The following is a 12,482-nucleotide window of genomic DNA, read 5'->3' as shown; positions in this document are numbered from 1 at the left end:
TGCGGTGGACAAATCAAGGTCACCTACCAGGGCAGTGTCTTGGAACTTGTGACGGCAATTATTTTTCTCCAAGTTCCAGGCCACGTGGTAGAAAAAACAGCCACTGTCATCAACGGCCTCAACACCACTTTTCCGGCCAACAGTGGCCTTTACCGATATTGGAGAAAAATGTTCCTAACGTATTTTTCCAATTTCTTTCCAAAATCTTTTCATAAGACAAGCTACGGCAATTCAAAGATTTCTTTCTCAACAAAATTCAAGAGCTGGTCTTTGGTTACGTTTATTCCAAGAAAACTTCACTGGACAGTTTATAATGAGTATGTATATGAATCTCAATATAATGGCCTTTTATAAAGTTTTGGATGTATTAATCACAGAATCCCGACAGTGCAGAAGGAGGCCATGTGACCTATCGAGTCTACACCAAACAGAATCCCATCCAAGCCCTATTCCCATAATGCCACATATTTACCCTGTTAATCCCCCTGACACTAGGGTCAAATTAGCATGGCCAATCAACTTAGCCTGCACATCTTTGGACTGTGGGAGTAAACTGGAGCATCTGGTGGAAACTCACACAGACACAGGGAGAATGTGCAAACTCCACACAGCGAACCCAAGGCCAGAATTGAACCTTGGTTCCTGATGCTGTGAGGCAGCAGTCCTAACCATAGAAATGTCATAGAAGTAATACTTACTATTTTACTGATCATTCCACTTATTCAGAAAACAATCTGTGAATGATCACCATGGGGGAGTTAAATCTGAAGATCAATGCTATAACTGTGCACTTTTGTTGCAGGATATTCAAAACTGTTAACTAAAAGGAAAGTCGGATTATTTTCAAATAGGTCACCTACTTTATGAGAGATTAATAAGCAGGTACAAACTTTAAGGTACCCTGCTCTGGATTTCTTCCCTCCCCTCCCCCACCCAACTTCCCCACAAAATAAAGGCACATGCAAATTAGAACCAACAACAAACCATGATTCCTGGACTCACCATCATACGTGTAGTAGGTCCCATCTTTGAACACCAACACGGCAGGAAGCTCCTGGACAGAGACATCCTGGTGGAAAAACATCACAAACTCTTACAAACTGCCCAGAACATTTTTTTATTAGAAATTAAGATTTTTGCAGGCTAACTATGGGACCTACTCTAGTATAATTTCAAAATAATCCATACTCCCAAGTTAAAACTATATTTATACAGGGAAAATAGCTTGTGAACTTCGCTGTTGTTTTCAGCAAGATCAGAAACTCTAATGCCTTTAGTAGGATTAATTGTGACACAAAGTTATGCTCATTTTTGCAGGGTGGCGAATGGTGGTAATCAAGGGAATGCAGTTATACCATAATCAGAAACAATGTCTTCCTTTAAAATAACACATTTTTACAGCTCTGTACACTTTATCAATTTGTCAAGAGCCATGTGATATCCAGAAGGTATCAGCCTTGGCTCACTACTAACACTTTCTCCTCAGAATGAGAAGCTGATCAGCTCCAATTCCAGAACATAGAATCTAGGAAGACACTTTCATGCAATACCATAGCATCTCTAGTATTGCATGCTATCTCTTTGGTGAGACACTAAATGCAGACCCAGGCAGCTCAGTGTGGAGATGTAAATGGTTCAAAGAATAAGCAAAGTCTCCTGATGTTCTGGCCATTATCCATCCCTGAACTAATACGACAGTTATGGGCTTCCTCTTGAAATAACCATTTAAACAGGTGGCACGGTGGTGCAGTAGTTAGGAGTGTTGCACAGCACCAGGGACCCAGGTTCAATTCCTGGCTTGGGTTACGTCTGTATAGAATCTGCATGTTCTCCCTGTATCTGCGTGGGTTTCCTCTGGGTGCTCTGGTTTCCTCCCACAGTCCAAAGGACGTGCTGGTTAGGTGCATTGGCCACGTTAAGTTCTCCCTCCGAACAGATGCCAGAATGTGGCGACTACAGATTTTCACAGTAACTTCACTGCAGTGTTGATGTAAACCTACTTGTGACACTAATAAATAAAGGTTAAACCATGAGCCTGAGGATCTGTAGCCCAGAAGGACAGTAAGCAACCTGCTCACAGGTCTCTTCCAACAATCTTCTAATCAGTAGTATTAGTTTGGGGCAGAGATAGAGTGCTTTTTCGCCAGCTTTCCACCTTATGTCCATTGTCAACGAAGATACACAAATTCCCTGTTCAATCATAATTATCAGGCTTACCACTGAGAACTAAGGGTCCCAAATATACACTTAATGGTGCAAACCAATTACAGTATACAAGCCCCTCTCTTCAAAAAAGATTCATCAGAGCTTTGTGGACTGCAAAATTCCATCATTGCACTCAAATTCTAAGTACTGAGAAAGTCATCTAAGCATCTTCCACTTGCCAGATATGGAGAACAGCAGACTTAGCTCAGGAATCTCCCAATACGAGTAAAGTCCAAGAGTTTAACCAACTAAAACCCCAATGCACTGGCAAATATATTGCTGCTTTTATGACTAATTGCAGGTAGCAGGTAGAGTCTCAGTCCCCAGTGACAGGATTACATCTCAAGTCCCAACGAACAATAGTTCAGTTGGCCAATTATCTTCAACACCCTAGAGGACTTCCATAGTTTGGTTAAGAGATTATGCAGTCTGCCACAGACATCAATTCAAATTCAATTTCGTGCACGTGTCATGTCACCTGTAGGAAAACAACTTGCCCAAGAGACACCAAACACACAACACTCCCATCAAAGAAGAATAAACATTAATCAAAAGCAGAAAATACACCAACCACAAGGGTAATCAGAATTCTATTAATGAACATGGACACCTGAGAAGGTTGGGTGAAGAGTGTGACATGTCTTGCCACCTTTGAAATAATTATCAAAGTAAATGGGATCCTGGGCTTTAAATAGAGATGTAGAATATCTAAATCAAAGTTATGCTAAATTGAGATGAAGCACCAAATAGGCTGCAATATTGTGTTAAATTCTGCACACTATAATTTAGGAAGGATGTGAGAGCTTTTGAGATTTACTAAACTTCCAGAGATAAAGGGTGATAGTTCCAAGGCAGAGAAAGAAGCTGCACTGCTCTGAGCGAAGAGGGCCAAGAGGAGACGCAATACAGATGTTTAAAATCTGTATTTTCAAAATCCAATTCCTGCAAGCTATTCCTTTCAACATCACTATATTTCATTACCATTAAGACAGCTAATGTACAAGCAAATCAAATGAAATTAAAACTTGAACAAATATGGAAAGCCAATATTGAAAAGGTGTGAAATACTGTTTTGGCAGACTATGAAAAATAAAGCTGCTTTTGTGAGCAAAATACAGAAAAATTTGCATTTATAAAGCATGTTTCACTGGACATCTAACCCTCTAACATTAACTCTATTTCTCTCCACAGATGATGTCTGATTTGCTGAGTATTTCTAGCATGTTTGTTTTAATACCAGGGATAAATCTCCTTTTCCTATCAGAAGTAGCCCCAGCAGGTGGTGCAGTGATTTAATCTCCCATGAGAGGCAGCACCTCTGACAGCTCAGTGTTCCCTCAGTACTTCACTGGATGTCAGCAATGATCATTTTTTGTACTCGAGCTCTGGAGTGTGATTTGGACCCAATGATTCTTCAGGAGGGACTCTTCAAAATGCAGGTAATGAAAATATAACAAAACTAGCTCCAATTATCAATCAAAGCAAAAGTTTAATAAAGAAACTTCATTGCTCCAAACCTGGGGCCATGCTCTGGGCCACTCCAAGCTCCCCACAATTCCAAACAGGATATTATTTATAGTGAGTCAGTTGGTCAGCTGACTATTACATCATTCTATAATTGGTTCCATCGTTTACTAGGTCAGCTGACCCTTATAGCTTGTTACCATTGGTCACATTACATCCAATACAAAGTTACCCGAAACTGTGTGTTTGAGGTGAGCGCAGTATCAACAGAGTCATGGCTAACAGTAGGGGAAGGAGTTGACAACAGATTTGCTTATATGTGGGAGAAACAGCCATTAGGATCTACTGGCATTTGCAGCAGAAAAAGAAGAAATGCATCAATTACAATTTGAAAGGCACATGATAATTGACTGGAAAAAAAATTACCTCTGGTAAAGCATCCTCTGAAGCAGAAAAGAAGTAGGTATACACAATCAGTTCTGACGCCACCTCAAAGAACTTTTCCTAGTGGAGAGTAAAATTATAAGAATGCCAAAGATTAAAACACAGTTCTCAACAATATTTTTTCCCCTATCATGAAACTAAGAACCCATAACAAGTTAAAAACAGCAAATATATTTTCCAGATTTAGTTAATGTTTTATGACTAATAGTTTTTATTAGATGCATTTCTGGTTTTGAGACACAAACCCTGAAGCAAATCTTGAGCATCATCCTCAAAATGTAGACACACTGACTACACTCAGTCCATTTAAATGTTTTAAAAATAATTTACTATTTCAATCAAAAAACAATAGGTAAATATTAGAAGTCAAATGAATAGCTTTGTTCTTTTGCTATGTCAGACATACAGCATACAAAGAAGTCAAAGCTTTGCATTGTAAGTTACAGCACAAGAAGCCATTTGAACCAGAATGTCAGAACCAAAAAAAAGCAATGCTATATTTATTCCTTATTATTACTTTTTCTGATTCAAATATTTATCTATTTTCTCTTAAAAGATACAATGGTGCTTACAATCAACCAGTTCACGTCACAATGCATTCTATGCTGCAACCACATTCTCAAGTGCAATTAGGGATAGACAATAAATGCTGGCCTAGCCATGGGTCACTGCTGCCACAACATTCTGGACCTCGGCACTTGCCCATCATACTCCACAACAGACGGCTGTACATCTGTCTAGCAAAGGTCATCACACACACACAACCGAACAAAACAATGCACATTGCAACTGGAACTCTGCACTTAACACCCCTCCCCTGACTTCCTGTCCTCTGATGACATGCATTGTGATGCAAGAGTATAAATTATATGTATACATATTTTAAAGTTCAGCTTTTTCTTAAACATCCCTTGAATGAATAAAAATGAATAAATCAGTGTGCAGAAATTTCTTCTAATTTGTATCCTTACCAATTAAATGACCATATTGCATTAACAATCCCTTGTATTGATCCCCAGTCATCATTTATTCATTCTACTAAAATCTTTCATAATTTAAAAAAATCTATTAAATCTCCTCTTAACCTATTCCAGTGGAAATTATTTCGGCACATCAAGTATCTCCCCATAACTATAATTTCCCTTTCTGGGCATCATTCTGCTGAATCAATATTGTGCTTCTTTGTGACTTTTATCAATAACCAGTGTTTTGGGCAAATTTATCATTGATTCTTTACACTTGTTCTCTATTTTCCTGTTTATGAGACCCAAGACAGCTCTTTTTTAATGGCTTCAGTTTTTTAAAAATGGCTTCAGTTATCTGCACTGGGAATAGGGTACTCTCTTCATCCATATTTATCAGTGCCTTTCCATTTGCTGGGTCTACATGGGTCACTGCTGCCACAACATTGTGGACTTCAGCACTTGCCCATTATACTCCACAGCAGAGTGCTGTACATCTGTCTAGCAAAGGTCATCTCTCCCTCTCACACACACAAACACACACATTTTATTCACACTCAAACGAACAAAACGATGCACATCATAACTGGAACTCTGCACTTAACACCCCTCCCCTGACTTCCTGTCCTCTGATGACATGCATTGTGATGCAAGAGTATAAATTATATGTATATATATTTTAAAGTCCAGCTTTTTTTAATCAGACATATAAGTTAGAAATTAAGAATCATTTATTTTCATGTTTAAAGAACGTTAACTGTTAAAGAATTAAACTGTTTGCTTTGTTGGAATTATACTCGAACTGTGTCATGAATAAAGCTTGTTTTGATAAAAGATTCTTAATTTGTCCATGGAATTACTTCTGGAGTGAAGCATCCTTTCCTCACATTTATGCCCAAGTAGAAAAATCATTGGGGTCTTGTCTGGCTTCATAATATATGTTGGGGTTGTGCGTCCAGGACCCTAACAAAAATTGGGGGGGGGGGGGGGGGGGGGGGGGAACGGGGACGGGGGGTGCTTCAGGTATTCTAACTGTATATTTTTATATTTTTTGCGTTACTTCTATATTCTGTATAGATAAAGAAATAGATAATTGAAAGTCCAGGTCTAATCAAAGGGGAATTTTTTTTGTAGTCAAATTCTCTGTCGAGTCTAAGGCATTAAAATGTAAAGATGTTACGACTTTGCATTTATATTGAGATTTTACGGTGGGTTTAAATTTACATTTCGAGTAAAATTTTGGAATTGTATAACTATTACATTTGAAAAGAGGCTCAGAAGTGTTGAGTAACATTTGCATTACAGCAGATTCATGAGTTAACAGGAGCAGACATTTTAACTTTCATTGATCCAAAAGACAGGTAATTTAGGAACAGGAAATGTTTTAACATGCGGGGAACTGAAGTTTAAAAGGAATTGTGGAGACAGTAGAGAACAAAGATGAAAGGGGAACAAAGTATTTAAGAAAACAGATTTTCAACTGGTGGGAGTTGTTGTGGGGTGATGACTCACTGAAGGCTAGCTCCTTTGCTTGGCTGTGAAAGATTTTCAACTGAAGAAAGCAACTCAGTTTTAGGCCAGGAGATATTTCTCCTGTGAAGCAGTTTGCCTGAATCTGCCTTTGGAAAACCAAATTGGTGTGTTTTTATTCTGGGAAGTTGTACATTGTACTACGGTTTGCAGAAAAAGGCAATTTTTTGATGTGGGTAATACTTACTGATTTTTCAGTTAAAGGTCAATAATAGCTGTGGCCAAAAAGATAGTTTCACTCTGTACCTTTGGCAAAACATTTTTGGGGTTATTTTGTAAGATCTTTTATCTTGTGAGTTTAAGTTTTAGCTTTTCTTTTAATGAACATTATTCAAATGTTATAAGTAATCACTGGAGTTCGGTGCTTTTGAGTTCAGTAGTTATCCCTCCTCATTTCTATAATACAAAAAAAATTACCATCAGCTGTGGTCATAACACCTCACAAACACATCCGTGACTCACAAGTTTATTGAAATCATCCCTGCTACACCTCACTTACCACTTCATGATGATCAGTTCAACCCACCTACTGCCTGCCTTTCATCTCAGTACCCCACATGGAACACCCTTCCCGAGTAAGATCTCAGCAGGCATCCTTTGGATCAAGGAGTGGCAAACACAGGAAGTCAATAGCAAGTTCCTTGTGACAAACTTTATCTGTTGAATGGCAGGCTTTGAAATGCCATGGCAAGAGTGTTTTTTGTTAAATATGTTCAGGACAGGCTAGTATCTCAGTGCAGCTTACTTCCATCTCTGGGGCCTTATTATAAATCTCTTATACACTTGTGGAAAGGCACAAAACAATGCTGTATTACCGAGGAGCATCCCCACTATAGGAAGTGCCAGATCAATGATCTTAAACCCAGCAAACGAGGAGGCTATTAACTGGCTTTGGGGTTTTCCATCTGCTAAATAAATAAAGCGATTTTCCATTAATTGCTTCTCTTCATTTCTGAATTTTCCTCCAAAAATGTAGTACTTCCAATTTATTCACATTAAATTGCACCTATCACTATTCTCTCATTCATTCCCCTCTCGTAGCATTTGGTCATTTTTGCAGACAGTCTTCAAATAAATTCACAGCTCCATTTTTCAGGATGATGAGTCAGAGAATTCTCATATTCAAAAGCTCAGTTCACATAACTCTTTTTGCTTGCTGACTTTGATATTTACATCTGCCATTTTCTTGGCCTCTGCTTGGTACTGGGGTTTTAGGGCTTTAGGGTAGCCCTCGCTACTTGTGCACAGATTCCAGGGTATGAATGCTGTCCAGCCTCCAGAACGCCACCATCTTCACCTCGCTCCTTTCACTGCCTAGCAAAGGTGGATGTATTTTGGTTTGCTCACTGTGCGTCAAATAAATTCTCTTGCACTGTCAACAAACTGAGTTGTAATGCTTGTATCCAGTCCAAATAATTTATATATCGTGATAACAAAAATAGACTCAGTATTGATCTTTGGGGTGCATCACTTCCAAACCTTTTCAATCCAAGCAATCATTTATCTAAACATTTCGATTTCTGACGGCTAGCCTATTTTCTAACTTGCAGTCACATTTTCCCTTACACCACACATTTGAATTTTTCTAACAATAACTCTTCGTGAGATAACTTCTCTTTTAAGAAACACATTCATTGTATCCATTACATTCTCTTTATTTATACAGTTGGGTGCTTTTTCAAAAAAAGGCTTAAAGTTGGTTAACCATAACTTGCCTTTTTTAAAAAAAAATATTTTCTGGCTGTCCCACAACTAAACTGACATTCCAAATAGTTAGAATCTATAACTACGAGTGTTTCTATAATTGGCCTTAGATAGGTCTATGGTTACCTGGCTTATATTTCTCCAACAAATGCTACTTTGGCCACTCTGCAGTCAAATGATGCAATCTGCTTACTTGAAACATCGTGGTGGCCAGACTGTCTGCTATTTTCACCATGACCTCTTCCACCAGTCCAAAGTCAATGCTACTAGTAATTTATTCGACTTCCCACCATCTCACCCACACATGCATCAGGATTCTTTTGCAGTGTTCCTCCTGACTGGCTAATGCAAGTTCAGTGAAAGTTTACAGTAAGCCTCATTTCCACCTATATTTGGGATATCCTCCAGTCAAAGTTATGGCAGCCAATCAGGGGAAATTACTTGAGTTAGTTCCATGTTTAAAATGCACTTATTTTCAAACCTTCAGAGGAGATTCACCGCCAACGTACACAAAGAAAACAGGATGTCTCTTTTGCCAATGGTCAAACAGCTGCTGAGTGGAAAGTGTTCTGACAAGCGGCCTATTAACGAAAACAAATAAAAGAAAAATGTTAATTATCAATTTCACAAACTATACTCAAATGCGCATTTATTGCTGTTTCTACATGTCAACTCCCATTCTTTAGTAGTAATTATTTGATATTACAATGACATGATAACATTTGACCTGGTGGTACAGTAAGGAAAACTTATAGCATCTTTAAAAAGATCTGCAGAATCTGCATCAGATGTAAAGGGTTCAATTGTAATTTTCTTGGGCAATAAGAAATATTGGTCCATGGGACCTCGCAACTCTTGGCTTGGAAACAGTGCTGAAGATTGTGGCTGGCAGACACAAAGCAGAGCGGCTGACATAAAAGGAGAACCACAGGCAAAGAAGTTGGAGCGGAAAGTGCCAGATGCATACACTTCTCCAAACAGAGAAGTCAAATGGAAAGAGTCATCAGATAGCAAAGTGAAGAGAAATACCTTGGTACTCAAAACCACATATCAATAGTTCATAAAAGAGAAAGTAGACAGAAATTTAAGAGAAACACACCAAATTCTTATGAAGAGAAGAAGCAAAGCGTTTAAGGAAGAAATCAATTTTTCTTTTTCTCGGAGATCAGGGCTCTTGGAAGAAATGCATGAAATGGCTAAAGAGGAAGCCAAAACCTGGAATGTGGGAAAGGCAAAAGTTCAACATTTTAGATGGATGAGTGAAGTACTGGGCCACAAACTACTTTTACGTGTACAACTACAATCATGCAGGTGAATAAATTTGTGATACAGAGGTCGTGAACGACAGGAACAAAGTGTAATGTGAAATTAGGTCCAGAAAAGTACAAGGGCAACACAGATTAAGACCTGCAATTCTTGATGCCACACACTTTTCAACTTAATATTTACAGATTTTTGATGACAGCTTCATACATTTTTGTATAGCCCCATTAACAAAGTAAAACATCCAAGGCATTTTACAGAAACACTATCAAACAAAATTTAACACCAAGTAACAGAGATGTTAGAGATATCGCAAAAGCTTAGTCAATGGTAGGTTTTAAGGAGCATCTTAAAAAGAGGAGACAGACAGGCAGTGAATTGCGGACCTGGAGGCGTTAGTAGCCAAAGGCACAAGACATAATATTCAAGATAAGTAGTTTGAGCAGTAGAATTTCACTTCTCAAACAATTATTAAAAGCCATCATGCTAAACCCCATTTAAAATCGTCCATTAAGGCTGCCAGGGCAACATGTTATAAATGACATCTGGTCACTGGCACTGGCACTGCAGTGCATATCCTTGATTTTCCTCCCTCTCCATATCTACAGCTTTCATTCTGATGCAAAATTATTCAAGACAATTTGGTGTTTCACCAGCAAAGGTTTCTCTTACCCATGTTGTACAGCCACCCTTGGCTCTCTCCTTAATCTTATGTACATGCTGCTCTAATTTAAGTTTATTTATTAGTGTCTCAAGTAGGCTTATATTAACACTGCAAGTTACTGCAAAAATGCCCTAGTCATCACACTCAGGTACCTGTTCGGGTACACTGAGGGAGAATTTAGCATGGCCAATGCACCTAACCAGCACGTCTTTCAGACTTGTGGGAGGAAACCGGAACATCCAGTGGAAACCCATGCAAACCCGCGCAGACTCCGCACAGACAGTGACCCAAGCTGGGAATCGAACACAGGGCCATGGTGCTATAGCAGCGCTAACCACTTGACACTTATTGCACAAACAGTAAGTTTGACGAATCAAAAGTCAGGGACAAATCAAAATGTCTAACAACTGCGATCAATTTTAGTTGAGTAAAGATATCAAGGAATATGGAGCAAAGCTCTGGGTCAATGATAATTTGATTAAATAGGGAAACTGTTTGATGGGTTGGATGGTCTACCCCTGTTCCTGTGCATAATTTTTTTTAAGCACCAACATACAAGTCTGTTCTCTTGCTATTGCTATTGATTCAGCGCTTCATCTGTTTAGGTTTAAACAGGCCATGTCTAACCTGGAAATGAACTTCAAACCTCATACCATCAGTTATTATAGAACCATAGAAAATTACAATTCAGAAACAGGCCATTTGTCTCTTCTTGTCTGTGCCAAACCATTTTTTGCCTACTCCCACTGACCTGCACTTGGACCATATCCCTCCACACTCCTCTCATCCATGAACCTGTCCAAGTTTTTCTTAAATGTTAAAAGTGACCCCGCATTTACCACTTTATCCGGCAGCTAATTTCACACTCCTACCACTCTCTGCGTGAAGAATCCAGCCCCCCCACCTCCCCTCCCCCCTCCTCCTAATATTCCCTTTAAACTTTTCTCCTTTCACCCTTAACCCATGCCCTCTGGATTTTTCTCCTCTAGCCTCAGTGGAAAAAGCCTGCTTGCACTCAGTCTATCTATACCCATCAAAATCTTATACACTTCTATCAAATCTCCCCTCATTCTTCTATGCTCCAGGGAATAAAGTCCTAACTGACTCAATCTCTCTCTGTAACTCAGCTTCTCAAGTCCCAGCAACATCCTTGTGAACCTTCTCTGCGCTTTTTCAACCTTATTTACATCCTTCCTGTAACTCGGTGACCAAAACTGTACACAATACTCTAAATTCAGCCTCACCAACACCTTATACAACCTTACCATAACACTCCAACTTTTATACTTGATACTCCGATTTATAAAGGCCAATGTACCAAAAGCACACTTTATGACCCTATCCACCTGTGACACCACTTTTAGGGAATTCTGTACCTGTATTCCCAGATCCCTCTGTTCAACTGCACTCTTCAGAGTCCTACCATTTACCTTGTACGTTCTACTTTGGTTTATCCTTCCAAAGTGCAATATCTCACACTTGTCTGCGTTAAATTCCATTTGCCATTTTTCAGCCCATTTTTCTACTGGTCCAAATCCCTCCACAAGCTTTGAAAACCTTCCTCACTGTCCACTACACCTCCAAGCTTTGCATCATCGGCAAAATTTGCTGATCCAATTTACCACATTATCATCCAGATCATTGATATAGATGGCAAATAACAATGGACCCAACATCGATCCCTGCGGCACACCATTCGTCACAGGCCTCCGCTCAGAGAAGCAATCCTCCACAACCACTTTCTGGCTTCTTCCATTGAACCAGTGTCTAATCCAATTTACTACCTCCCCACGTATACCTAACGACTGAACCTTCCTAACTAACCTCCCATGAGGGACCTTATCAAAGGCCTTGCTGAAATCCAGGTAGACAACATCCAACGCCTTCCCTTCATCCCACTTTCCTGGTAACCTCCTCGAAAAATTCTAATAGATTGGTCAAACATGACCTACCACCCACAAAGCCATGTTGACTCTCCCTAATAATTCCCTGTCTATTCAAATATTTGTCGATCCTATCCCTTATCACACCTTCCAATAACTTGCCCACCACCGATGTCAAACTTACTGGCCTATAATTTCCCGGATTTCTTTTGGAACCTTTTTTAAACAACGGAACAACATGAGCCACCCTCCAATCATCCGGCACCTCCCCCGTGAATACTGACATTTTAAATATGTTTGCCAGGGCCCCTGCAAGTTCAACACTAGCCTCCCTCAAGGTCCATGGGAATACCATGTCCATCC

General features: G+C 39.4%; 1 protein-coding gene across 1 annotated transcript in view; it reads right to left on the bottom strand.

Moving 5' to 3' along the window:
• tmx3b (thioredoxin related transmembrane protein 3b) overlaps nucleotides 1-12,482 on the bottom strand; it is a 139,332-nt gene that overhangs the window by 59,092 nt on the left and 67,758 nt on the right. The window contains exons 7-9 of the mRNA XM_080193786.1: nucleotides 8,791-8,890; nucleotides 4,096-4,173; nucleotides 1,003-1,069 (exon numbers count right to left, since the gene is read on the bottom strand). Of these exons, the coding sequence (XP_080049912.1) occupies nucleotides 1,003-1,069; nucleotides 4,096-4,173; nucleotides 8,791-8,890 (245 nt within the window). The remainder of the gene's footprint in view (nucleotides 1-1,002; nucleotides 1,070-4,095; nucleotides 4,174-8,790; nucleotides 8,891-12,482) is intronic.

Source organism: Carcharhinus amblyrhynchos, chromosome 8 (genome assembly GCF_965287045.1).
Source record: "Carcharhinus amblyrhynchos chromosome 8, sCarAmb.v2.hapA, whole genome shotgun sequence".
NCBI lineage: Eukaryota > Metazoa > Chordata > Chondrichthyes > Carcharhiniformes > Carcharhinidae > Carcharhinus > Carcharhinus amblyrhynchos.
This window is presented reverse-complemented; position numbering and strand designations above follow the sequence as displayed.